Here is a 25749-nt window from a genome sequence, read left to right on the forward strand (position 1 = left end):
GTGAGAACGGCAGCGACCCAGTTTTGGCTACGGGGACATTAAACCTTGAAAACTAGGATCCTAAAGCTGAAATACTCTCGCGTGCCGCCCCACTGGCGAGGATGCGAAGGTACTTCCACGTGTCCCGCACTGCGGGCCTTTGTGGAAATTGGCGGTGCAGAGCGCGGCCATTTCCCCCATCAAGCAAAAAAAAAACCTACTCGACAGGGAAATTCGCGGTCACTCAGCTTTCCACTGGACAGTTGGCCAATTCGGCCCGCCATCCGCGTTGTTGTCTCCGGGTTTAGTTGCATGCAAATTCTTCATCGGCGACCGTTGCAGCCCAAGACGCGCACCTGGCTGGAAGCAACGACGCCCGATCCCTCACGCAGTGTGCAAATCAACTTTCCGCCTCTATGGCGGGGAACGACGACGGAAGTATTGTAAGCCGAAAAAGGTTCGTTGCAACGCCTCCGGCTTTTGGAGGTCACCCGACATTGGGGAGATCTCACCGTCCGCCGCCTTTTTTTAAAAAAAAAAAGTTGGTTACCCAACATAAGGGATGGGAACGGAAGGGATCGCCCAAAACCCCGGGTAACTACAACCGTAATTCCGGTTGCGCAGTGACCTTGGCCCTCCTTCAGTTGGTATGCAAACTGCTGATGACCGCCGTTATCCCCGACCCAGGTCGTGCCAAACAAAAGGTAAATTTCCTTTGACTTGCCGTTTTTAACCGCGGGGTGCCCCAGTCATTTACAGGGTTTTGAGAAGCCTCATGGCCCCCTTATCGCACAGTCGAGGGTGTTACGGACATTATTATAAATTTCCTAACATCCGAAACGAAAGGGCCACCATCTCGCCATATGGAAGAAGAAGGGGTTATGTGGACGCTGTACAGTCCAAAGAGTGGTGTAGATGATATTCGCCCGAAAGAATGATTTCACGAAACAGGTTTACCAAGCGCCACTGGAGTTAAAGGATAAAGGAGCGCATATGCGTATGCACGCCGTTGGTAACCGCCAAATCAAACGTAAGTTTACGGCCGTTGCCTCTCCATTTGCAGCAATTACACTTTGCATGAAGAACAACGTGCAAACCGGTCGACTGTCAAGTTATCAGCGGCCACCATCTCGGTAAATACTCTTTCTTTCTTCATAAAGCATGCGTAGTTATCCTTTCTACAGCACAAAAAGGAGGAGAGAGGATAGTGCAGTCAAACCGAAGAAAAAGAATGAAAGTGTTTTTCCACCTCTAGGTACTGGCAGTTAACAGTATTCAAAAAGCAATGAATAAAAAAGGCTCCGGGGAATGGAACACGAATACACACACCGGCTGCCGCGCTAAATCTAGCACAACGGTATATACACATCGTGTGGCCACCCCACTCCCTCCCACCGCTTTACCACTGGCGTCCATTTCGCCTTTTCTTATTCTTTGTCTTCGTGGGGTTGCCCTTGTGTGGAACAGCTGGGGGGCTTGGAGTCGGCGCTGTGGGGTTGGCGCTAACTTCACATCGGCTGCACATGCAAAGAAACCAATAGCTCTCCAAGAGGTGCCGACGCCTTATTTGTGTGTCTTCATACCTATCCACGTCGATGTACGCGATGGTAATTTCCTCCCCAGCCTTTATCCGCCGCCGCGCCAGGAGCTCCACGGAACACGCCGCACTCCTGCTGCTTGTGGAAGCCTCAGTCCGACGCGGTCGCACAATCGCAGCGTTTGGATCACAGCTGTGGTTAATCATGCATAACTTCTCCTGCATCATCCATCCAAGCGTCTCCGTCTCGTTGAAGGGGTAACCGATGCTATTGCACTTTGTCCGGAAGAGTACATCGCGAAGGTGATCCGCATCGACACGAAAACCTTGTGGGGCAAACGTGTCCGCCACGCGGCGAGCAAATGAGGTACAGAATTGACGAGCCGCCGGGGGCTGCTGCGTTGCGTTGGTGCAAAGCTCACCGACAGAAAGCAAAAGCGCCGTGTCACCCAACAACGCCCGCGAGCCATACTGCAAGGCAAACCGTAAGTAATCCGTATCACCCTCACGATCGGACTCAGGGAGAGAGCAGAACCATGCACACGCCTGCTTGTGGGCCTGCAGCAGCGGGTGTTGCTGCATCACCTCCAGCTGCTCCTGCCATGTGGGTGATGTCACCGGTTTGGAAGGTTCATCCCCAACGGGCACGCGAGGAACCCCCTCCGCCAGCTCACGAACGCAGTTTTCGCACAAGACAAGGTGCTTACAATCAGTACATTCATAGTGATGTTCCTCCCGTTCCCTGTTCCTTTCATTGCTTGTCTGTCGCCCATGTTGAGGGTAAGAGCGCCGTAACGGCAGACGCTGGGATTGCGAAGTGGGGCGTCTTTGCTGCGGCCGCTTACGCTGCAACGAACCCCTACCCTGCGACGTACGGCTGTCCTTGGGAACGCTGACGAAGCAGCGGTAACATGTGTTGCGTACAAATGGGCTATAGAGCACCGCAATGTCGTAAGGCACGCAGAGAATTGTGGAGTCAGCTTCGAAGTCCACCTCCGCTATAAGGCCACGACCCCGTCTTCCATCAATGTAACGGACTGAAGTTGTTTCGGATACCTCACGAGGCTTCTCGTCCGCCCCCGTCATACCTTTTAATTTCCTTTCCCCCCTTTTGGATTATTCTTTTACTTAACAAGACTCACTTCCTTATCTTAATCTCGTGAATCACCCCTTTGTTAGTTGATGGTCAGTTTTACTACTTTATGGGCTTGACGCTCTTTTTTTTTGTTTACGATTAATGTACGCAGATGCGTGCCCTTTAAAGAAAGAGCAATTAACTGGAGACTTATGTCTCTACGCACTACTTTCTCCTCTATTCCGCTAAGGACGGCGTTGTTTTCCAATGGGATCACCCAAACAAGTAAACGAGTGTTGCATAAAACGAGATGAGCAGGAAAGAAAAATAACGATTGGTGTTCCCCGCCTCTCTTGAGTGCACAATGCACTCTTCCCCCCCTAAGGCAATGCGCAGAGAAAGACACAGCGACACACATTCACGCACATAGCACAAACACGGTTCTTTCATAATTCGAGCGTTTGCATGTGCATGTGTGTGAAAGAAAAGGGAGAGGAGGGGATCGAAGGCAAATAAATGAAGGCCGGGTAAAGAGAAAAGGCGGTAATGGCCACCAATCCCAACACCCTAACCGAGGAGGGGAATCGTTGCTTTCGCGTGCGAATTAATGCTCGTGCGCTCCACTTTCCCCTGGCAGCACATCGCATCCTTAACATGAGGGGCTGCGGTAATTGAAGGAAATAGAAAGCGAACAAAAGTAAAAATATAAACTGTACGCGGGGCATTAGAAGGGGGCGCCGTGCCAGAGCAAAAGGGAAGAGGCAATAAAAGAAATTCCCAAATGTTCACAGTTGCCTCCCCATACCTCATCCAAATGCATGCAAGGCCGCCAAGGGGCTCGAGACGATGGAGCCGCCTCTGGGGAAGGGGAGAGGTAAGTAAGTGTGATGGAGAAGGGGGCTTGACGGAGTCGTTGCTTCTTCTTACAACTGGAACATGCCCTCCGAACTGAGAGGTGCAGTTGCTCCACACTTCGTATTATCTTTAAATTTGAATATCTTTCCCTCTTCGCAGCTGACTCAACGCCCCTTACACACACACTTCCCAGCCGCACGGCACTGAACGAGGTCACAGAAAGCAGTCCGCTACGGTGAAACCCATTTTAGCATTCGTCCTCACCCTCTCGCCTTGAAGATCTGGTTACATCTCCCTCTTTCTTCCCTTTCGCCACACTTTCTGATTAACAAGGACCGCCCCACACGACCCCCTGCCCACAATCGCAGGTGGTTAACTCCGCGCCACAACCGGTTACAAAATAAACACTCACTAGCGCACGCACTTCTTCCTTTTCCCTTATCTATGTAGGTGTGAGAGCCGACACGTCAACCAGACTTCCGGCTCCTTTCATTTCCTCACGCACACCCTCTTGATGAATCATCAGAACGTATTTGAGGGAGCGGAACATAATCTTCCGTGTAATAATAAACCATTATGCCCACATGCATGCCAACGGACAACACTTAAACAACTTGCTTCTATGTTCATTCACCCTCCCAACCATCTTTCACATCATCCACGTAAATAACGACAATGCCAACAATAACGGCTAGAAACCTCCCCCTACCTTCTCACACAACACAGTGGTGAAGTGCATCAACGCTATCCAAATAGTATCTATGGGTCCCGATTCTCCGGTTTTGCGTAAGGCATCCCGAGGACATCAAACACGTCTTTCTCACACGTCACGTGCACCCGCTTCGCCTCGAGTTCCTCCTTTGTCATACCCAGCGTTTCCATCTTCGCAGAGTTTCCACTAATAGACGAGACAAAAGGCTCTGCACCCTCTTCAGTCACAGAGGACGAAGAGTACGGGTCCTCCTGCTTCATCTGTGACTTGCTTAAACCTGCGGCTTTCCTTGCTCGCACTCGCTCCTGCAGCACTCGAACCTCATCCGACGTGCCCACCTTAAAGAGGCCATACTCGTTCAGCAGGTAACCTTTGCTGATGGCCGCTTGCCGCATAATGACGTTGAAGTTTTTGCTCCCCGTGAAGGTGAGGAGGGCGGTAGGAACAGACTTCGTTTCAATGAGACGAATATCCACACGACGAGCCTTATATGTTTTTGTTGCACCTCCCGTCGTGCGCGGTGGGAGCCGGCCCATGCCCATGTATTTGAGAGGTCCGAGTGCCATCGTCGCCTCGAGGTACCGCTGCTCCTGAAGGTACTCAACCAGAATGGTAAGGACGCCAGTGGTTGTCACCGGGGCATCTAATGGTGGGGCGTTAAGAGAACGCGCAAGTATGGCGTCAATATCGCCGCTGAAGGGATGACGGCGGCGGTAGCTACCGCATATCTGAATCTCATAATCAGAGCCCAGTCGCCGCAACGCACACTCCCGGAGGAAGTTTTCGTGAAGGATGGATTCGTGCATCGGGATTTTCTCATTTATGTCGTGGAAGTAACGTACACCAACGCGCTGTTGCTCTGTCAGTTGAATCTGGTCTGCCTTTTCAATAAGATCCTCCACAGTAAAGATACCTTCGCGGTCAAACAGTGTTGCCGCCGCCCGGGGGCCAAAGCCATGGATCTGCGTAAGTTCCTGAATTGCCTTCAGTTTGGGCTTCGTTTTTTTCTCAAGTTCATCCAGCTTCCCGGTTCGGATGATCTCTTCAGCCTTCTTCAGCAGCTTGCTGCCGATTCCAGGGAATTTTTCAAGGTCCTCGACGGTGCGCAGTGGTAAGTCAAGGTGCGTTTTTAGGCTCCGCACCGCGCGGTTATAACTTTGTACCTTGTATTTCTCACCCAGGGCATTGTTGAGATCTGCCATCTCCGTGAAAATGCGGATGATGTTCTCACGGTTGTCAAGACTCAGACGGAAGAAGGTTCGTCTGAGCATTTTTTCTCTATGCTTTTATTCTTTGTCACTTCTCTGAACTTTCCCTCGTTGCCTCACACACACACAAAAAAAGAGACAAGCAGCCTCTACTAATGTTTCCTTTGTATGTTCTTCCCCTTAGGTCCCACCTCCTTTATAAATTGTGCCGCCCGACGCGGTTAAGAGGAGCAGAAGCAAATAGGAAGGTGGAAGAAACCAAGCGCAATCGATTTACAAAGGGTGTGGAATGTATTAAGGTTTCTGCTTTCAATGCGCACTCTCTCAATATTTGCATTCAAACTTTTCGTCTTCTTTCATTCACCACCTTTTACCTGGTGGTGACCAAGAAAAGAGTGCGCGCTGCGGAGTTTTATGCACTGGCTTGTACCCCCATCACAAAGACACATAAATGCCACAATGGAAAGAGACAGAACTGAGAAGGAGAAAAGTAACGGAGAATAAGGCGCTGACAACACGTCGCAAATGAAACACCGTCACAACTGTCCCACACACACATACCGCCCCTTCTTATATATATATATATATCTTCCCTAACACAACGGTGTCGCGCGCATGTGCACGCGCAGTGCAACCCTGCGCAAAACTGTTAAGTTGGGAAAGATAAAACACATAACGGCGGGAAAATAATAGGTTGTAAACAACGTCCTCATCCAGTGGGATGAAGCCAGTTGCTATTCAACACAGTCATGTAGCCGCTCTGTCAAAGAAAACGGGTAAGACAATTCTTTCCCTTCCCCTCTTTAAAAAAAAAAAACGAAAATGTGAATACACAACGCGTATCAAGAGAGAGGGAGAGGGAAAATAATAATAACAGAAGTCATATTGCCCTCAAGTTCCTCGACCTAGAAACAGAGTAGCAAGACCACGGTATGTAACAGTTACGTATTTGTGTGCCCGACGGAAGCTGGCGCCTTTAAATGAAAGAGGAAGAAAATGAATTTATTATTGGGCAACTCGTCGTTCCCCTTAAATGTGTTCTATGATGATGCTCCTCCAAATCGCGGCCCATCCATTCAATCGTATGTTTACTCTCCACGTGCCGTTACCTCTTTGCACTGGCCCCTCGCTATTGTTATGATATTCCCTGCACGGTTAGTTGACTATTGTCCCTTTTTTAGTTTAATTTTCTATTTTCACTCCCTTCATTCCTTAACTGTGCTTTCTTCAGACATTCTCTCGACAAATTGGTACCCTATCACAAACACACAGATACACACGCAGGCATGTCATGTGTAGGCTCCGAAAATTGCATTTCCCGCGAACACCGATATACACACACACACACACACACAGGCTGGAATGGATCCGTTGTGTGAAGTATAAAGTTGACAAAACAAACAAACGACAAAAACCGAGTGAGCGGAGCATTCCTCCCCCATACTTTTCCATCTATATGTCAACACGCCTCCCCCCCCCCCCCACCCCACCTTGAAACCAAGGTCTTACGCACAAAGACACCAACGGCATGGTATGGGGTCTCAACAGGTAAAGAAACATGGGGAGGAAGCAGACGAAAAACGAAAGAAATCAAAAATGATAAAGGGTTGAACAAGAAAGAGGAGGGCTTCACAGTCAGCGGCCATACGGTATCTATTGTACACACCCACCGACATGCGCCCTTAACGTACGGCAATAAGGTGTTTGTTGGTGCTAGCCTACATTCATCCACTTCACATCATTTTGATCTTCGTTTTTTATCTGCTCCAACCACGTTCCCTTCTGTTTTCGTTCCTACATCCCGCTTCTCTGGGTGAACATATGCCATCCCCAGGGCTGCAAATATCTCACGTTCGTGTTTCACCTTTACGCGACGGGCCTCTACTTCACGCCAGAGAGCCGCAAGCTCCTTCGCCTGCTGCTGCTTCTGCTTTCGAGACGTTGCGCTTGAGCCCTTTGCGTTCTTCCCGACCGCCGCCTCGCCATCCTTTTCATCGTCCACCGCGTCTTCTATTGTGCCAACAAATGCCGGGGACTTGGCAGAGTAATAATTCGCACGGACTAACTTCTGAAACGCCTCTGCGCTCCAGCGGCCGCGGATGGCACCTTTGTCAGCCCCATCTCCGGCAACCCTGCCACCGGTTTCGGAGGACGATGTAGGTTCATTCCCAGTAGCATCGTTACGGAATAGGCCGTACTCATTGAGAATGAAGTTGCGCTTGATAGCCTCCGCACGCATGACAACATTAAAGTTCTTGCTTCCTGTGAAGTACAGAAGCGCCGCGGGAAAACATTCTGGCTCCACAAAGCGGATATCCAACCGTCGTGCAGGGTACATCCTCGGGTTCGCTGTACCGGCGTTGTATTTGTAACTTTTCAGACGACTAACACCCATGAATTTCGTTGCTCCCTGTGCAAGGGTCGCTTCAATGTACCGTTCCTCCTTCAGGGCGGAAACAAAAGCTGCAAGAACCTCCTGTGGTTCTAACTGCTTCTCGACCTTGAGGGATCCGTCCTTCTCCCTGCTGGTTTCTTCACTGGCGCCTTGGGGTGTTGCACCTTCGTCTGCTGCTATCTTGCGTGTGATAAGCACATCTATATCTCCTGACGTTGCCAACCGCCTGCGGTAGCTCCCACATATGGCAAGCTCGTAGCTCTTCCCAAGGTACTTCCGCAGCCGCAGCTTAAGAAAAGCCTCGTGCAGGCGAACCTCTGCGTGTGGAATGCGTTGAGTAATATCGCTGTAGTACTTGAGTCCCAATCGCTGAGCCTCAGTCAGTTTTAGTGCAGACTTGTCACCACTACCTCCTTTTCCTCCTTCATTAGCCTCTTGTTCCTCCACACGCTTTCTCAGTTCTTCGACAGTTTTCAAGCCGTGCTTTTTGAAGAAAATCACAGCCGTGCGCGGTCCGACGCCATGCACCTGTGTGAGTTCTCTTACAGCACGAATCAGTGGTGTTTGCTGCAATAAATGGAGCTCGGCGAGATCACCCGTTGTAAGGATCTCAACGATCTTTTCCCTGAGTTTGTCGCCCATTGCCGTCGTATTTTTCACCTTTGCCACAAGCCGTTTGCGCTCCTCGTCGTTTACCCCAGGGGGCATGATGTTTGGTGGAAAGTTCATATAGATGTAATCATTCCGCTTTAGCCTCTCCACAGCGACAACATACGAGCTTGCCTTGTACCGTTCATCCAAGGCTTTGTTGATCTCCGCAAGCTGTTGGAATATCTGCAGCACTCTTTCACGGTAATCGGGGACAAAGTCAGTGGGTTTGATTTTTGGGGTGACGGGTACGGCTGCGGGTGCTGGTGCAGGCAACGCGGCGGGAGGAGGGGCCGGAGGAGACTTTGCCTTAGTTGCCGGTTTCTTTGGTTGGGATCGTGCACGGGTCCCAGTTGGCTGCTTCACTGGCCTCGGAGACACCGGGGCACTTGCTGCAGCCGCCGCTTGTTTTTTGGCTGGCTTCGGAGACGGTGGCGCTGAAGCCGCAGGTGCTGCCGGCGGCTTCTTCACAGGCCTCGGAGTTGGTGGTGTTGGTGCTGCAGCAGCTACAACTGGTCTCTTTACGGGCCTTGATGAAGGTGGTGCAACAGGTGCAGGTGCTCCAGCCTGCGCCACGGGTTTCTTCGACGGCCTTGATGGTGGTGGCGCCGGTGTCTGTGCAGGTGCTGCCGGCGGCTTCTTCACAGGCCTCGGAGTTGGCGGTGTTGGTGCTGCAGTAGCTACAACTGGTCTCTTTACGGGCCTTGGTGAAGGTGGTGCAACAGGTGCAGGTGCTCCAGCCTGCGCCACGGGTTTCTTCGACGGCCTTGGTGGTGGTGGCGCCGGTGTCTGTGCAGGTGCTGCCGGCGGCTTCTTCACAGGCCTCGGAGTTGGCGGTGTTGGTGCTGCAGTAGCTACAACTGGTCTCTTTACGGGCCTTGGTGAAGGTGGTGCAACAGGTGCAGGTGCTCCAGCCTGCGCCACGGGTTTCTTCGATGGCCTTGGTGGTGGTGGCGCCGGTGTTGGGCTTGGTACTACAGGTCTCTTTGCCGGCCTCACGGGTGGCGGGACTGAAGTTGCTGCCGGTGACGTGGTAGCAGCCGCAACTACTGCCCTCTTGGCGGGGCGCCGCGCGTTCGCGGAAGCCGCTGTTCGCTTCGCAGCGGAGAGCAGCAAGGTGGGGCGGAACAAAAGCATTACTCTATGTGAATTTGAACAGTAAGGTCAGGTCCGAGTATTAGTATATAAACTATGATCCCCCCTGCGCGTGTGAGAGGTCGTCGACCCACACAATAAGGCGACTGTGACGTGATATCGCTATATTGACCTTCCGGTGCGTCCGCGCAATGGGTAGGAAGGAAACCTTAAGCCAAGAACCACGTTTATCAGTTGATTCCTTACTTTTTCTTCGTAAACTTCCCACCCTATCTTTAACTCGCCTTAAATCGCCAAACAGTGGGGCCTGACCAGGGGCGGCCAAAATCAATTCATTAGTAGAAAAGTAGAAGAGGAAACGCAAAGTGAACGGCTAACAACTGGAGTTCAGTACCTCGAAATCTACCAAACATTACCCTTTTATTGCCGTTGAGAGGAACGCGTCAACATCGTGTGACGCTGTTTTAATGTGAAATGCCTATGCTTCAAAACTGCTCCGCAGTTTGGTGCCATGGTTGAAGCTTCTTGCGGGTGGATGGAACTACTTGCCCCGCTATTCGCGTGGTCTCCTACACATGATAGCAAGAGCGTCTGCCCCACCAGCGCTTCCGTGGTCGCATCGCAGTGAAAAGGCAGTTTAAAACAGCCTTCTTCATTCTGCTATCATACGATCGCACACAACTCAAACAACACCAATGCTTCCCGTGTGCTCAATGGTCGTTACTAACTGCACTGTCGTATATCCCCCAACTTCCCAAATTGGGGGATATCATTCACGTAGTCGTTTTGTTGTGCCAACACCCCATGATTCATATTCTTGCAGGAGTTGTACAAACAAGGGAGTTAACCGCGAGACTTCCCCACGCTCAAGTGCGGCAAACGTTAAACGCATGAAGTCAAAGCCGAAGCACATGGGTTGCTCAGGCTCTTGCTCCATCTCTTCACTAACCAGTGTTGGCCTCTCCGTTTGCTTGGGGCGGTGGCCGCGCCTCTTGCAGTGAAGGTCCACATCACGCCCACCCAGATGCGCTTTCGTAAGACCGGGTAACTTCGGATATCGCTGGGAAAAGTGGTTCAGCACCACGTGTCGGGCACCGATTGCCCCCGCCACGCCAAGAGCCTCCCGGAGGGTTGAATGAGACTTTCGCATCGCTTCGTCCTCGCAGCCATCACCGAAAGTGGCTTCGTGCAGGCAAATGTAAACACCCCCAATCGGGTCCTGCGACTCCTCTGAATCGCGGCAAGTGGTGTCTGTAAACTGACAACAGCGCTCCACGAGAAACGGGGAGGGTCGCGTGTCCCCTGAGAAGAGCAAAACACGAGATGGTGCTAAATCTGAAGGAGTAGCCTGGTGAACGGGAAATCGAAGGAGCAGCGCGTGGGCGTTCGCTGGGTGGTCCACCGGAAACACCTCGGCAGCCCAGAGCGGTCGATTTGCTCTGCGGGGCACGGCTTCATCACTCACAATATCTGATTGCGACGACACCATTTTGCTGCAAAGTTTCGAACACAGTTCGTTGAGGTGTGGCAGGAACGCTACATCGCTACGAAGTTGTTCCTCGCCGTCCTCTGCGGGGAAGACATCAAATATCACTTCCTCACTCAACCACTGCCCGCAGGAACGAGACTGCCCCCAAGTCTCCATAAGGAAGGCCCAAACCTCTTGGGGGCAAACAATGAGAATAGGTTCGATCTCGTCACGCTGCTTTCCGTTAGCATCCCGCTCAAAAAATAGACGGTGACGAAGCTCAAGCAGACTTAGTAACCCCAAGTGATGATCCGCATGCGAGTGGGAGATGAACACAAAGGTCAGGTCACGCACGAAGTCACGAAGCTGCTCCTCCCCATGACCGTAGAGCATCGACAACTGCCCGGTGCTACCTTCGCCAAAATCAAGCACAACAATGGCACGGCACGGCGGTTCCCTGTGTTGCGAAGTGTACACCACCTCCACAAATGCCCCACTGACGTTACGGTATTTACTCGGTATAGCGGAGCCAGTACCCAGAAATGAGAGGGCACCTCCGCCGTCTACATTGTATTCTCGTCCTTGCAACGTGGACAAGTCGAGTCTAGTAGCTGATGTGCTGGTGTCGTGGCGAACAGCGGCAACCGCAGAACGGAACTGTTCCGAAAGCATTGCAGCAGCGGAGGTGGCAGTCGGGTACCGCAACAACCCCTTCACGTTAGTACCCTTCTTCTCTCTACCAGCAACATTCTGTTTGTCAAAATTTTCGAGTCCGCTCCGTGCGGAAAGGGTAGCGCCGGCCAACCTCTCAACGAGAACATGGGCTGCAGAAGGGTCGTCACTTATTTCAGTAACCAGTGGAGTGCTGGCACCAGGGGGAATGAGTAGATGTTTCACGGCGTATGGCCAAACAGGCCCCTTTCCATCATCAACGTAGCAATGCCTAATCCAACATTCACTGGGTTCGCTGTCGCTCTTTTCAGACAGCGACGATGCTAGCGGAAACTGCTGGGCAGCAATACTGTTCAGATGATAACGATGAGCGAGTGCAGTTGGGAAAGCGGAGAAGGTGCTCTGAACATCCGCGCAAAAGTGGTGTTTCGTCCCACCGGCTGTTGGCGGTTCCAACCCCACAGGGAAGTTAGCGTCGTTGGAAAGGCATTTCATAGCGTCTTGACGGACAGGAGGGAAAACATGCGCAAACACATTCGAAATATAAAGCGATTGCCCAATGACGTGGTTTCCCCCTCCTATAGACGAAAAGAATTGCAGACATTGCACGTGAACGACGTGAACTAACGAAATCGTACGCTCCACTTGTGCTGTTCCGTCATCTTTGCAAAGGTTAGCGCTGTGGCTGCGGTACGCAAACTGTGGTTTCCACTGCTTGAGAAGTTCATAAAGTTTACCGCTAGTACTGCAATCACCGCCATCCACAGTCGAATGTTCCTGGCGGAAATCCCGTTCCTCGGCTCCCGCCCCGTCACGACCAAAGAGAGTTTCCATAGCGGTCGCCACATCACAAACACTGTCACCATCCAGCACAAGCGTCACGTAGAGAGATTGGCTACCCACAGTTGCCTGCTGTACACTGCGGGGGTCAATGAAGCGGCGCGTGTTACATTCGCCTTCAGCACCGGGAGTAGGAGGGTCATCCACCCACACGCCCACACCTTGCTTCAACTGGCCGTATAAAGGACCCGCCGGAACACCAAGAGCCTTTGCACAGCGGCAGTCAAAGACGGCGGCCGGCGCATGCAAAATGGCATAGCCATACACTTCGTCCGCATCGCTCTTGTTGCCTTGCGATATGCGAAAACCAACCAATGCACTCGTCGTACTCAGTTGCAGCGCTATGACAAAAAAAGACGACAATGACAACGCAGCGGCCTCGGGTACGCGGTGACCCCGCCCCTGACCAACGGTAGATATGGTTTCACTTCTATCAAACAGCAGCGGCACCTCATACACATAGTTCCCCGGCATTGACGTAGAAAGACGTCGCGGCAACTGGCCAACACGTAACTGCTGGAAGCTCATCTGTCGGTAAACAAAATAGTGCCGCCGCAAAGCGTCCAACATTTCAGCCAAACCTCCAGTACAGTTGCCAATTACATCGCTCCCGCAACTTGAGGACTGGGCAGCGGCAGCACTGTCACCAACGCCCTGAACTTCGTCGCTTCCGCCAGTCATCCCCATTCCGCCTGGCCCAAAGAAATTTGCATGGTGAACGCCAGCATCGTTAATGGTAAACAGCAGTCCTGGCATGCCCATCACGGTTGACGGCACCCACCGTGTGAAGAAAAAACCACGTGTCCGCACTAGACGTATAGCCGCTTCGGCACTAAAGCGCTGCGTGCCTTCAGGGCAGTTGAAGAAAAGTAACTGACTCTCACATCTACTGGCCGGGGTTGGGCTTTGCGATGCACTACCAATAGGTGGCATGGGCTCGGTAACCCAGTTCAAAACCTCATGCTGTACGTGGCCGGTAAAGCAGCAGCTACCGTAGCTGTTTGGAACATCCGTACCCACAAGCTGAATGGTATCTACTGACATTCCCGCCTTCGAGGCACCTCGAACCAAAAAATAAGAAGACAGAGGAGAAGATGTGGGTTAAAAACTAGCGTAGGAATAAAATGTATGGAAGTCAACAGGCTACCGAAAATGAAAGAAGGATAACAGAAGCAAATGACGATGACCACCGAAAACAGCTCAAAACACCCGCACCCCACGTCTAGAGGTGGATGATGCCGGCAACTTTGCGAGTCCCACGCCATGATACTTCTGCAATCAATATGCTCGAGCACAACTGCCACACGGCCATCTCTCACACCACAGGGTATGATTCACCTTCAAGGACAGGAACGACACTTGCGTCACTGCCGTCACTCACAACAACAACAACAAAGTGACGGTAGCAAAGCGACAAAACACTCAACCGAAACGGCGACACAACGTGACAAGTAGAACGTAATGGAGGCGTAGCACAGAGAAACAATTCGAGGAGTGAAAAAAAAAAAAAGACGGTGCTAGCGAGTTGTAGTCAGCCCGGGGCTGTGACGAATCACTTTACTTTGTGTTATCACCCTCCTTCTTGGCATCATCCTTGCTTTCCCCTTGTTGTTTGCTACTTTGCTCCTTCCCTTTAGATCCATCCTTCGCGGCTGCCATGGCCCCCTCTGCGTTTGACGCTATCCACATGGGCAACATCAACTCCGTGTTCATCATTAGCCGTGGAAGTAACATTAACTTCAAGAACACAGCCATCAACCGAAAGGCCATCTCCTGCGGTACACGTGGCACCTCCCGCGTGATGAGAATAAGCGCTTGAGCACAGCGGTCCCACATAGGAAAAAATATATTCCTCTGCGTGTAGAAGGTGCGGCGCTCACCCCAAAATTTTTGCTCATCGCCGTGAACTACTTCCGCATTGATTACACGTGCGTACGAATGGTCGAGTACCTTCTTTTGTTGTTCTGGTCGATACTCAACGCCAACTGCTGAGCGGCACACATGACGCCCACGACTGCGCGTGAGGAAGCTTCTATGCGTAATGCGCAGTCGTGACAACGCTGCAACAGGGAGTGGTGAGGCAGGTGACATACTGTCAGCGATGCCCTACTATCACTGTATCACTATTGCTAACTAACCTTGAATATTCCTTTTTTTTAAAAAAAAACCTTCAAGTGTAGGGCCCGGTGGACAGCCGCTCCTTACTACTGGTTGATTGGTGACTACCATGTGCAAAAAAAAAAAAGAATGAGATGATACGGAAAAGCAGTGCTGTCTTCAGACACAGTAAGAACATAACTACAACGGAGGACGGGGGGAATCAGTAGGCTTTCCGTTAAATAAACGACAGCATAAATACAGTCTCTCATTCGGGGTAGTTAATCACGCATCCAGCTCTTCGTCCTGCAGTAGTCGACACTATTCGTCATTTGCCGGTGAACTGTCAGGGGCCAACTCAAAAAAAAAAATTATACATATCCCCCTTAAAAGAACTTTTTCTGTGCATAGACTCTTAATACCGACCTGCCAATCGTAACTTTGCATCTTCTCCACTTCCTCCTTCCCGCAACCTCCGGTAAAATCAGTGACAGAGGGTTAACGATGGCAAAGGGGGGGAAACAAGCGAATTCAACAATACATTGGAAGGAAGAAAAAAAAAAGGTAAGGAAACTAACCAAATGAAACCGCTGAAAATGAAAGGAACTCGAAAAAGAAAATATTAACGGTATGACCAAACATGAAAGGAGAAACAAAGTCCACAAGTAATGTCCGTAACGGTAGATGCCGTGAAGCTGAGGTATTGAAGAAGAAGAAACGTGGTACTTCCACTCACCCACCCAGCACTAACATCATTCGATTGGCCGGTTTTTAGGCATTAGTTGAAACCATTCCACTCCATTTTCTCCTGAAAACGATGAAATGGCGTCAAACAGCACCAAGTTTAAGCTGATAATAACAGAGGGTGGAGAAAACCAGCGCCGGAAGAAGAAAATTCTCCACTAGAAACATGTGTATGTAGAGGTTTGTGTTTGCCCACAGAGACGTACATTTGTGTGTAAGCATAAACCGCACTTGCCGCAGTAAAAAGACGCACTTCGATGAAAAAAAAAAAGATATCAGAAAAAGGTCAGCAACACACGTATTTGCACTAGTACAAGAAAAAAGGGGGTAACTCAAAAAAAAAAATGAATAAATACATAAACAGAAGCATCTCACTTGTTGGGAGTGAAGAGGAGTCGGCAAGAGAGTAAGTGATCCAACTTCGGTGCATCAATCAATCGGAAAAAAAAAGGATGGCTACGCACAAGTGCAGCCAAGAGATGCACAGCAAATTGCTGCACTCTTCGTCCCTTCGATACGACGAATATAGTGCAGAGTGAAGATGGGGAAAAAAGTACAAACGCGAATTCATAAATCATATTATCACAACATCGCAAAAACAATATGAGGTAATGTGCTGAAAAGGACAACAAATGATACATGTGAGCGACTTCCTGTTGAAAGGAATAAAAGATGGAACACACCGCCTCGGAGATAAAACGGAAAACTGTCATGTGTTCAAAGAGTGTTGGGGTCGAGGGAATGGTACAAGAGGGTTTTCACTGTGCCGTAGCCACACCATCAAGAGGCACAGTTTGCTGGAACAACTCCAGAAGTGCAAGACTTTCAGCCGATAGTGCTGCCTTCGCTACAACGCTGCCCTCAATGTTGCCATGTTCCATCGCAATACTTGACCCGCATTTGCTACAAGAGTACAACTTATAGGTCATATCTACCATTGCGCCGCCATCGCTCAATATTGGTAGTTCCACAGCATATTCCGTTAAATTTTGCGGAAGCCTCACCTCAGAGGCGCTGGCCCCATCTCCTCCTTCTTTGGTACCTTGTAATGCTCTTCGCACCGGCGGTGACTCCCCTAAGTTTGAAAGTGCCTGAGCCGCTGCGACACCAGCGCCAGCAACTGGAGAGGAAGTGGGTGAAGCGCCAAAAGCCCCGCCGCCATGGTTCCGCTTGCCGGTGAAAAGCACTTCAAACGGTATGTCGGGAAGGTGCATCCATTCCACGCCACTCACCGACCCAGAAAAGCGCAGGCACACCGTACAGTTGCAGACAAAACTACCGAATATATAAGATATGTGTCCCACAAAATTTACAGAGTTACACAAGCAACCACCTGTGAACAGCGGGTCCAAAAGGTCGTCCGCCCCCTTTTCCTTTGCAGTACTTGGGGAAGTAACCTTGGGAGAATGAGAAGACACCACTGCTGGGCTATTCGGTATGCCTTTCACCCCCACCGCGTCCTTGTTAGTGTCGTTTCCGTCCTCCTTACCTCCTTTTCGGGCAGCATCTGCCAACACATGGGGTGCCACTATATTTCTCCCTGGAAGGGCGGCCTCGTATTGTTCGATGAATAGCGGAATGCGCTCGTCTATTCCGTACCCCTTTGCAACCTCAGCGGGGACCTCGGCAGGTGATACCGGTTTGCGCCGTAACTCCTGTACATCAAGTGTTGTGCCGAGGGCGTCCGAGAAGTCTTGTCCCACCTCCCCCTCACCACCGGTATTCTCTGCATCACGCAGATTATCCGGCGCCGGGGAATTGGAGAGAACGGACGGAGAACGTGTGACAGAGGGATTGCGTGTGTTTTCGCTGCCGTTCGTTGCCGCTTGGACATGCTCAAAGTGTTCCGCCATTTCTTTCAGTACACGCGCAAGATCCCCTCTAAGCTCGTCTACAACTTTAGCAGCGGTCGTATCGGCACACCGCGAGTGTTGTTGTTGGTTGCCGCGGAAGACATTGTCTTTTTGTCCACCACTAGCACCACCACCACCACCAGCAGCAGCAGCCGCTGCTGCTGCGCCCCTCTCTACCGCTGGCAACTCCTTCCTTTCCGCTGCAGCTACTTCCCTAAATTCAACTTTCAGTGGCGGGATGTGAATAGGCTCCTTTCCATAGATCTTTTCATCCCTATCGTGTTCCGCGTTGGGTTTAACAGAAGGGTTGCGAACCACCGGAAGTGCTGCGGGAGGATTCTCTTTCGGAGTGGCATTAGCATTCTTGGCTCCATCGTCTTCGGGATTCGCCCGCCGCTCTCGCCGCTCTATTATACGCTTCTTATTTGCGTCGTAAAGAAGAAACAACTCCTGAAGTGGTGTTCTACCGAAGGAATGTTTTAGCTGCAGGCGTTGTTGTGCCGGCGATGGGTACTCCATCTTCTTGACAATATTTTTTTCATGCTCATTCTCTATGGGGGTAGGTTTCTCATCTGTCTTCACGTTCGGCTCGTCTCTGTTTTCGTACGATTCACCCTGAAGAGGGGTTCGGCCATTCTTCATCCCGTAGGCGAGCGGCAGTTGGCGGGCCGGCTGCCGTGGGGGCGGTTCCTCAGCTTTCAGTAACGGCGACACCTGCGGTGGCATCTTCCTTGCAGCTGGTAATCGGCTGGGCGACACCGGGGAATTAGCGGGACTACACATCTTTGGTTTTGGCAATTCCTCTCCTACGCGAATAAAGGGATAGTCGCCGTTACGCCTACGGAACAAATCCACATGCCCTAACATCCCCACTCCAGAACGTGCACCACTGACTCCACATGGAGTTGCTCCAGCTGCACCCGCACCGGCCACACCACCCGCTAGCCTCTCTCCCTTTTGCGGTGCGGGAAACTTCGATGGAATAAGGCTGAGTCGATTTTTTATAGGCGATGGAGGCTTAGCGCCAGGTGTAAGGACGCATTTGTACTCACTTTCGTAGCTTGTATCTAACTCGCTCATTTTCTTCACCACGCTGGGGATAGCCCTCACCAAAACGGGAGTGCGCAGTATTTGATCAGCATCTGGGCGTTGCTTCGGGTCTTTTTGTAGCATCCACAGGATAAGTTGCCACAGCTCATCTGAAAAACTCGACGGAATACGTCGGGGCTCGCGTTTACATATCTCGTCCATTAATCTGTTCATAGTGTTCGCTTCGAATGGCAACCTACCAGTCGTGCACAACTCGTACAGGAGCACACCGAGCGCCCACACGTCGGACTTGTTGTTATATGGCTTCCCTAGACACAACTCTGGTGAGAAATAGCACGGGGTGCCGCACATGGTCTTTGCCATAGCAACAGTACTCATCAAAACCGTGCTAATACCAAAGTCTCCGAGCTTGACCACGTGATTCTGTGTAAGGAATACATTTTGGGACTTGATGTCGCGGTGCAGAAGCCGGCGATCGTGCATGTACTTCACCGCCATCGTCGTTTGAACAAACAAGCTAATGACTTGCTCCTCCGTGAGTCCGCCGCAACGGCCACTGCCAAGGGCCCACATGCTCTTCCTCAGGTTCTTCAGGTGTGAGTAAACGTCACCACCATCAGCATACTCCATGACAATGTAAAGGTGCGGAAAATCTTCGAAGAACTCCTCGTACCGGATGATATTGGGGTAGTTGAGTTGCTGTAGCACAACAATCTCCTGGTGAGCATCCTTCCTCTGTCTCGACGTCATGTTGGACATATTAACATGTTTCACTACATAATTTTTGCCACGCTCTTTGTGGCGTACCAAATATGCATTGCCGAAACTACCCTTACCAAGCAGGCGCTCAGCCTCGTAGCCAGAACCAACGAGCGCTACGGGGAGTTTCGGCCGCGACTGCCCAATGCCTAGTCGCGCGTTAAGCTCATCCAAGGCATTCATGTTTAACTTTTCCAGCTGATTTACTGTACGTTTTACTACCTATATAACTCCTACTTTTATCTACTCTTCTTTTTGTTTTCCTTCTGTAATTCAAACTTCTGATGCTGTTGTGTATACGAGTGCGTGCACGACGACGTACCGCTACAGTGGTTTGTCGTATCCTCGCGCGTACACTTGAAAGAAATGGAGAGAAAATAAGTTATGTTTAACCCCTTCGCAACACCAAGCAGCGTTTCATTATTTCAGAAAAAATGTCACTGGTACTTTTCATCGTAAATTCCACATCCGTTAACAACGAATTCCCGGCCTCGTTTGGCCGCGCACACACACACGAATATACACCTCTTCGCAACTAAGTTTGAACCTGCACTCAACGGCGATGCAGGAATAAATAGGTATCAATATATGCATGTTCAGGTGACTTTTAGTGGTGACCGAGTTCTACACAAGTGTATAACCCTTCACCTTGCCGGTTTCCGGTTCTCTCACCATCTGCAATCTCATAAGACAATCTGTAATACCCACAATAAAGGGTGGCACTGGTGGGGACGGGGAGGAAGCAGAATTGACGCAGCTCTCAAGCGTTGTGCCATCTGCATCCAACACTGCCAACACAACGCCTTTCACCACAGCACCGGAGGGACCATCCAACCGTATAGAAACCACTCCCCCAGACCGACTTTTCTCGGCTTCAGACTTCGGTGTTGAGGCGACAGGGCGGCTCAGCAACCGGCGTCTAGCAGAGGGAAGGTAATATGTCGGTTGTTTGTAAAACATGAAGTAGGCAGCGGCGATCGCAGGCGACCACAGCAGCACATCCCGCAGGCCCCGTGGAAGTCGCTGAAGGTACTCTCCAAGTGTTTGGTACCGCTGAGTTGTTCCACGTTCCTCCGCTGGGTTGGCTACCCTTACAAATGAGCGACGGGCACAACAGGACGGCCGCAGTTTGTTGTATGGAACGGTGTTTAGGCAGCCACTGCGAGAAACGAACCGCATCCACCTTTGCTACGAGTCAATAGAACCCCCGTAGGAGGGAAATGTCGACGGACGGCCTTGCGGAGACCTGTGAATGAGAAACCCCTTGACTACAGCCGAAGTCTCTCTCCATAACCAAGCGGAAAACAACAACAAAAAGTGTGCCGCAGCGTGCAGCAACAGCAATAACAATAACAAAAGTGGGATAAAGTAAATGTTCACACCGAGATGAAGAAAGGGATCAACAATAAAGAGGACTAATACCGCTGTGAGCACTCGCATGTGTCAAAAAAGTTTACACAACTGGTTCTTCAGACCAACAAATTCTCGCTTAGTCCTCAACCACGCCACTTCTTACTGTTAGTGAATATATTTTTCCGCTCGCGGCGACCACTTTTCAATGCCTTCCGCGCCACCTCGTTCAACATTAGAAAATGCCGTGCTGTCGACATTGTCTGCCCCGCGGAAGCGGCGGGTCCCTTGCCAGCGCGATTTACCAAGTCAAAAGCCGTCTGCTCGCATTGGCGTCGAAACTTTGATCGATGCCCCTGCAGCTCCCCGTGAACTTCATTTATGTTTTGTCGCATTGATGACATTGCCTTTTGTTCCATAAATCGAGTGCGACTTTGTGCTAACGCCTGTTTGGAGAAGCGCGCCCGGTGTTTCGGACGTGGCTGCCAGTCACCCACACCTCGGCTGATATAATACCAAACGCATAACCGCGGTGGCGCTTGCGCAACGAACCGCCGAAGCATACCATACACTGCGCCCTAACCCTCCCCCTTTCCTGTAGTTTGTCCTCACCCACTATAGCGCAGAAGCACGGTATGAATTGGCTAGGAGGAAAAACAACAAAAGAACCATATACGCTAAAACAATAATAACAAATGGGGGAAAAGAAACAAGTTTAAAACTGGGCAAATTGAATTGAAGACAACGAAAGGGAAACATCACCTCGCGCAACGACCCTTGAGGGTGAGGAGTTGATTTGCTGCTCAATTTCATCTTTTCTACCCCTCAGGTATAAAAGAAGAAAAAACAGAAAGAGCTCCTGGTCGGAAAGTCGTTTGTCTCCTCTCTAGGCAAATGCTGCCATAAAACTTCGTACATGTGAGAGTTAACAAATAAATCGAACTGAACAGTGCGCCAAACTTCCGTGCGAACGGGGGAAAAGTTGGTGACAGAATAATAAGGAGACACCCTGAATGTAGGCCACATACACTCACGCAGAGAGTCGCAGCGAATGCTCTAAACCAACAAAGGAATTAGAAGATGAGAATGAGTGAAAGTACACACGGAAAACCACAACTAACATATACGTCCTTCGTTTGACAACAGCAGCCGTCGAAATACATTCCACATTACTCTCCCCCATATGAACCACGTAAAATTGCCTCACCCTATTCCTCTTGAGTAGTTACACTTGATCCTCCGCTTCCGTATGCGAAGCAGCAGCGCTGCACTTTCTTAGTGACCTACAACCCCACTCTCCACCCTTCATCTAACCTTCTAGTTGAATACCCTCTTTATACACTCTTTCCCTTTTCTTTTCTTTTAATATTCCTTTTCGAACTCACTATCAATACGTTTCTCGTTATATACATAACAACTACGTTCCGTACACTTCTATAACTGATACGTGTGTGCAACGGATTTTAGTTGCCTTCGTCCCCATCAGATCCTTCGCCATCACCACCGCTGCCCTCCTCTTGCCCTTCCTCTTCAAGACGTGCGGCGGCGATCCCTTCCCACTTGGCTCGCTCTACACTGTCAGCTTCAATCCACAACTTCGCGAGGGCTTCATCTGTATCAACACCAATCTGTAGAAGGAGGCGACGAACTGCGGCCTCATCGACCTCGTCGTCTTCGTCACGCAGCGCCTCTTCATCATTCGGATCGTTCACATCCTCCTCAGGCAACTCCACAGCCGCCGGGACCTCACGTCCGGCTTGTGTGAGAAGCTGCAGCCATTTGTCCCGTGCGTCACGGTACGCACTCGCTGTCCGAAGTAGCCGTAGCAGGGCGTACAATATAACACTGTGCTTTTTAGCAGTCTCCTCCACTCGGCTGGTGATGTTCGCAGCGCGATCAGCGGCTGCAGCAGCTGCTTCTAGGGCCTCGTGTTCTTCATCCGCCCCTGAACCTTCGGCATCAATGTGATCTGCAGGGTTGACACCACAAATGTACTCTCCGTCGTGCAACAATACACGAAGCACGCGGCCTACACGGCGCGCCTGACGAGGCTTGGGTTGAGGGATTGGGACATCTCCATCTTGCATATCATCCCCCGAGTTCATATCGTTGGCGTTTTGGAGATTGTCTTCAAGGCGTAATGGACGGCTCCGCTGATACGATCCAACTGGATTAAAGGCACGGAGCAGTTGCATTAATTTAAAGGGTTTCAACAGGGCGGCTACATCAGCCGGTGTGCTAACCTGCTTGGGGGTGCTGTCAAAGAGGAAATAGCACCAACAACGCAATACACGGAACAAAATCATGGGGGCGGAAATTTTTTCGTGTTGCCGTAGGGTTACCTGGCGCACAAGCTTCTCCATTGCATCGGAACTGGGGAGTGTACCTTTAGTTGCAGCAGCTATAGCCTCCGCTTCGTCCTTCTTCTGCGCTTCCTCTGTCGCAACCTCTAGCGCGTCGTGCATTTTGTCTTGTTCCATGCGTACCTCCTCCCGGCGGTCCACAAGCTCTTTCTTCAACATGCCAAGCAGCGCCTTTCGTATGTAAAGCATAAAGCGGTGTGCCTTGTAAAACTCCACACGAGCATCCTCCACTGCAGCAGCTGCATCATCGACATCGGCTGCGTCCGGCAGGGCGTCTCCACTATGATCCTTTTCACCAGCCACGTCTCCTAGTAAATCATCTGCTTCCGCTTCCGCTTCCTCATACTTGTTCCACAGTTCCTCTTCCTCCGCACGGCGTGCCCGCAATACCGCCTGGCACTGACGGAAAAATCGCTGAATGGTGTCAGCTGCTCGTTTCTCCCGCAGTGCACGTCGTCCCGCCCATGCCTGCCTCAGGGCTTCCACTTTCGCCTGTCGAGTGGCAGCAATGGCAGCGTTCTGCTCCTCCTGCAATACATGCAGCAAATACAAAGCAATGTACTCCTGTGGGTTGCTGGGTTGAGCAAGAACTGTTTCAGCGACGGCTTTCGCAAGCACAGGACCAACACTGCATTTGAGGTATGCACTCTCAGTCATTAGTTTCTTGTTTCTACTCGATTCAGAAATACAAAAAAAAAGAGTGGAAAGAAAAGAAGCAAAAGCTATAGTCAATAATACAAGGAAGAAATGAGTGCACGGGCATCTCCTCTGTGCGCATATGCATTTATACGTTTTGTTACCATATAATCATGCCACTGGTTGAAGATACTGGAGTGCTCCTGTTAGTTATTTTTTCCCCCCTGCTTGTCCTTGTTCTTCCTCCACGGCAGCGAGTTAAGGTGTAGTGGGTTGACCACCACACTACTGACCTTTCAAGCGTATCCCTTCCTCCTCATTACCAGAGGAACCCCATTTCTCCACTCACTCTGCGGAAAGTAGAACAAAAAAACAAAATAAAAAAAGTAGAGGCGAGCCTCGTGACTAAGGGAAAGAAAGCACCAGAGTGCACCCACACCGCATGAGAAGCCGTCACAAAAACTTCAACAGCGGCAGAGCAAAGAGAAGTTAAGTACGGACGGAGAACGGGACCTGTTAAGCACTAGAGCAAATAAAAAAAACAACTAAAAGGGACAAGAGAAGAATAGGGGACCCCCCTCCCCTGCGAAAGGCGACTGATGGGCGTGTCCTCTACTTCACGGGAATTAAAGAAGAGAACCCACACTCTATACGGCCCAGTTGTATAGTCGTATATAGATTTTTAAAAGAAAATACAGTGCATAACCACAAGAGCACCCCAAATGTAGGGAAGCCTCCCCCCCCACCGTTATTCTCTATAATAAAAAAACTGCTTTTTCCCCCTATTTCCTCTATCACAATTAAAAAGAAAAATTTAAGCGAACAGGCATATACCCAATACGTATACATAGATAATATATATATATATATGTGTGTGGCTTTACTTATCTTTCTTTTACGCGTGCGGGCCAGTTCGGCCAACAACCACGCCACATCCAAGAGCCCGTCACCATTTGATTATAACTCTGATTACTTGTGTATCTGGCACTCAGCTTCCGTTTCCCCCTTTACGCCATCTCGAGAATTACTCGGGTGGACAAATAATAGGGGTATCATACCAAGTAACAATCCAACAAGCATACCTGCGGTGTTGCCTACACGAGTAGCACTACCGCGGGCCTTTGACTTCTGTTGAGCGGCGGTTAGAACCGGCACCCGCGCTAATCGAACCCTTTGCGTGAAGCGCTCGGCTACACCGTGCATTTGTACCCCCGCCACACCTGAAACAACACCACCCAGAGCCGCAGCCGTCATGGAAGTTAGCCCAAAAGCCTCCGCGCAGCGCCTATCAATAGCATCGCCAGCGGTCACGAAAATGGAGTTGTCGAGAATGCCGAAAGCCATAAACGGGACAGAGGCCGAGTATGCAATGCGTAGCCACAAGTTCCATGCGATATGGTCATTGGTGATAGTGGATTGTGAAGCTTTCGATGCCTCACTACTTCTCGATTGCTGTTGCTTTTTTACTCCGCTCTGTCGCGCCTCATTACGAGCGTCTGCACACTCTCTCAACGCAAACTCCACCCAGGCATTATATTCTTCCGCCGAAACACAGTCCTCTTTTTCTGTATCCACTTTGCGCAACTGTTTCTCGACTTCCTCGAAACCGAAATACTCTTGCGCCGTTCCAAATAGGAGGAGCATCCGCAACGTGTCGTCCTCGAGCCCAGAAAGAAGTCGAGGCCCAAAGCTCGGATCGTTTTCAAGCACACACACGAGGGCCGACAGCAATTCCTCCCGCTGCTTCTGTGAAACCTCTCTATTTTCCGCTGTTATTTCAAGAGGTGGTGGCTGCACGGTGCTTCCCTCACCTCCCCCCTCCCTCGAGCACCAACTACTCAATAAACTGTGAAGCTGCTCAACGGCATCCGCCACCCTCGACTCCTCCTCAACCCGCTGATAACCGCTATTGTTACCGGCATCGTTACTATCACACCGCTCCGGAACGCCACTTTGAGGAACTAAAAGCGGAGGACTAACCGCTGGTCGGCTGCTGTCGACGGATCCGGGTGCATTGCCCACAATTACGCCAGGGTCCTTATACGCTACCGTAGTGGAAACAAGGGTAGCAGCACTATTGCTGGTGTTAAGAGCACCGACGCACTTTGAAGGTGGTGGCGGGACCTTCTCACTTGCCAACTTTTGTCGCACTGCGGCGGAAAGGTGAGCGCATGGCATCTTGGCTGCAGTGAGAACCGGTGTCGAGGGTGGCCTCAGCGAGTTGCCCAGCAAGTGTGCTCCAAACATTCGACGTCGAAACTCCTTCATTTTCCCTCAGACAGTCATGCGCTACACACCGGGAGGTTGAAGGAAAAGAGAACACGGCCGACAAGTTCCGTGTATATCTCCAAGACCTTTTAATCACTCGTCTGGGCTTCCTGAGTGTGAAAAAGAGGAACCAACAAGAACCAGG

The 25749-nt window shown here is 50.7% G+C and overlaps 15 protein-coding genes across 15 annotated transcripts; 3 read left to right on the forward strand and 12 right to left on the reverse strand.

The window, feature by feature from the left end:
- Positions 1–395: 395 nt before the first annotated feature.
- Positions 396–698, forward strand: TbgDal_V3890 (hypothetical protein, unlikely; the record flags this gene model as incomplete). Its single annotated transcript, XM_011775236.1, has 1 exon — positions 396–698. The coding sequence occupies one exon, from the start codon at positions 396–398 to the stop codon at positions 696–698; it is 303 nt and encodes a 100-aa protein (XP_011773538.1).
- A 680-nt stretch (positions 699–1378) lies between these two features.
- On the reverse strand, positions 1379–2602 carry TbgDal_V3900 (hypothetical protein, conserved; the record flags this gene model as incomplete). The annotated part of the gene is made up of 1 exon (XM_011775237.1): positions 1379–2602. The coding sequence occupies one exon, from the start codon at positions 2600–2602 to the stop codon at positions 1379–1381; it is 1224 nt and encodes a 407-aa protein (XP_011773539.1).
- Positions 2603–2691: 89 nt separating this feature from the next.
- TbgDal_V3910 (hypothetical protein, unlikely) lies at positions 2692–3009 on the reverse strand (the record flags this gene model as incomplete). The annotated part of the gene is made up of 1 exon (XM_011775238.1): positions 2692–3009. One exon carries the CDS (start codon positions 3007–3009, stop codon positions 2692–2694), a length of 318 nt encoding a protein of 105 aa, XP_011773540.1.
- A 1196-nt stretch (positions 3010–4205) lies between these two features.
- TbgDal_V3920 (mitochondrial DNA polymerase beta) lies at positions 4206–5429 on the reverse strand (the record flags this gene model as incomplete). Its single annotated transcript, XM_011775239.1, has 1 exon — positions 4206–5429. The coding sequence occupies one exon, from the start codon at positions 5427–5429 to the stop codon at positions 4206–4208; it is 1224 nt and encodes a 407-aa protein (XP_011773541.1).
- A 92-nt stretch (positions 5430–5521) lies between these two features.
- Positions 5522–5845, forward strand: TbgDal_V3930 (hypothetical protein, unlikely; the record flags this gene model as incomplete). Its single annotated transcript, XM_011775240.1, has 1 exon — positions 5522–5845. One exon carries the CDS (start codon positions 5522–5524, stop codon positions 5843–5845), a length of 324 nt encoding a protein of 107 aa, XP_011773542.1.
- A 517-nt stretch (positions 5846–6362) lies between these two features.
- TbgDal_V3940 (hypothetical protein, unlikely) lies at positions 6363–6665 on the forward strand (the record flags this gene model as incomplete). Its single annotated transcript, XM_011775241.1, has 1 exon — positions 6363–6665. The coding sequence occupies one exon, from the start codon at positions 6363–6365 to the stop codon at positions 6663–6665; it is 303 nt and encodes a 100-aa protein (XP_011773543.1).
- A 439-nt stretch (positions 6666–7104) lies between these two features.
- Positions 7105–9546, reverse strand: TbgDal_V3950 (mitochondrial DNA polymerase beta-PAK, putative; the record flags this gene model as incomplete). The annotated part of the gene is made up of 1 exon (XM_011775242.1): positions 7105–9546. The coding sequence occupies one exon, from the start codon at positions 9544–9546 to the stop codon at positions 7105–7107; it is 2442 nt and encodes an 813-aa protein (XP_011773544.1).
- A 727-nt stretch (positions 9547–10273) lies between these two features.
- TbgDal_V3960 (hypothetical protein, conserved) lies at positions 10274–13528 on the reverse strand (the record flags this gene model as incomplete). Its single annotated transcript, XM_011775243.1, has 1 exon — positions 10274–13528. The coding sequence occupies one exon, from the start codon at positions 13526–13528 to the stop codon at positions 10274–10276; it is 3255 nt and encodes a 1084-aa protein (XP_011773545.1).
- Positions 13529–14041: 513 nt separating this feature from the next.
- TbgDal_V3970 (hypothetical protein, conserved) lies at positions 14042–14575 on the reverse strand (the record flags this gene model as incomplete). Its single annotated transcript, XM_011775244.1, has 1 exon — positions 14042–14575. The coding sequence occupies one exon, from the start codon at positions 14573–14575 to the stop codon at positions 14042–14044; it is 534 nt and encodes a 177-aa protein (XP_011773546.1).
- A 1121-nt stretch (positions 14576–15696) lies between these two features.
- TbgDal_V3980 (hypothetical protein, unlikely) lies at positions 15697–16038 on the reverse strand (the record flags this gene model as incomplete). Its single annotated transcript, XM_011775245.1, has 1 exon — positions 15697–16038. The coding sequence occupies one exon, from the start codon at positions 16036–16038 to the stop codon at positions 15697–15699; it is 342 nt and encodes a 113-aa protein (XP_011773547.1).
- A 45-nt stretch (positions 16039–16083) lies between these two features.
- Positions 16084–19170, reverse strand: TbgDal_V3990 (protein kinase, putative; the record flags this gene model as incomplete). Its single annotated transcript, XM_011775246.1, has 1 exon — positions 16084–19170. One exon carries the CDS (start codon positions 19168–19170, stop codon positions 16084–16086), a length of 3087 nt encoding a protein of 1028 aa, XP_011773548.1.
- Positions 19171–19611: 441 nt separating this feature from the next.
- On the reverse strand, positions 19612–20166 carry TbgDal_V4000 (hypothetical protein, conserved; the record flags this gene model as incomplete). The annotated part of the gene is made up of 1 exon (XM_011775247.1): positions 19612–20166. The coding sequence occupies one exon, from the start codon at positions 20164–20166 to the stop codon at positions 19612–19614; it is 555 nt and encodes a 184-aa protein (XP_011773549.1).
- Positions 20167–20483: 317 nt separating this feature from the next.
- On the reverse strand, positions 20484–20900 carry TbgDal_V4010 (hypothetical protein, conserved; the record flags this gene model as incomplete). Its single annotated transcript, XM_011775248.1, has 1 exon — positions 20484–20900. The coding sequence occupies one exon, from the start codon at positions 20898–20900 to the stop codon at positions 20484–20486; it is 417 nt and encodes a 138-aa protein (XP_011773550.1).
- A 900-nt stretch (positions 20901–21800) lies between these two features.
- On the reverse strand, positions 21801–23357 carry TbgDal_V4020 (hypothetical protein, conserved; the record flags this gene model as incomplete). The annotated part of the gene is made up of 1 exon (XM_011775249.1): positions 21801–23357. One exon carries the CDS (start codon positions 23355–23357, stop codon positions 21801–21803), a length of 1557 nt encoding a protein of 518 aa, XP_011773551.1.
- A 948-nt stretch (positions 23358–24305) lies between these two features.
- TbgDal_V4030 (hypothetical protein, conserved) lies at positions 24306–25604 on the reverse strand (the record flags this gene model as incomplete). The annotated part of the gene is made up of 1 exon (XM_011775250.1): positions 24306–25604. The coding sequence occupies one exon, from the start codon at positions 25602–25604 to the stop codon at positions 24306–24308; it is 1299 nt and encodes a 432-aa protein (XP_011773552.1).
- Between the last annotated feature and the right edge of the window lie 145 nt (positions 25605–25749).

This window comes from Trypanosoma brucei, chromosome 5, assembly GCF_000210295.1.
Source record: "Trypanosoma brucei gambiense DAL972 chromosome 5, complete sequence".
NCBI lineage: Eukaryota > Euglenozoa > Kinetoplastea > Trypanosomatida > Trypanosomatidae > Trypanosoma > Trypanosoma brucei.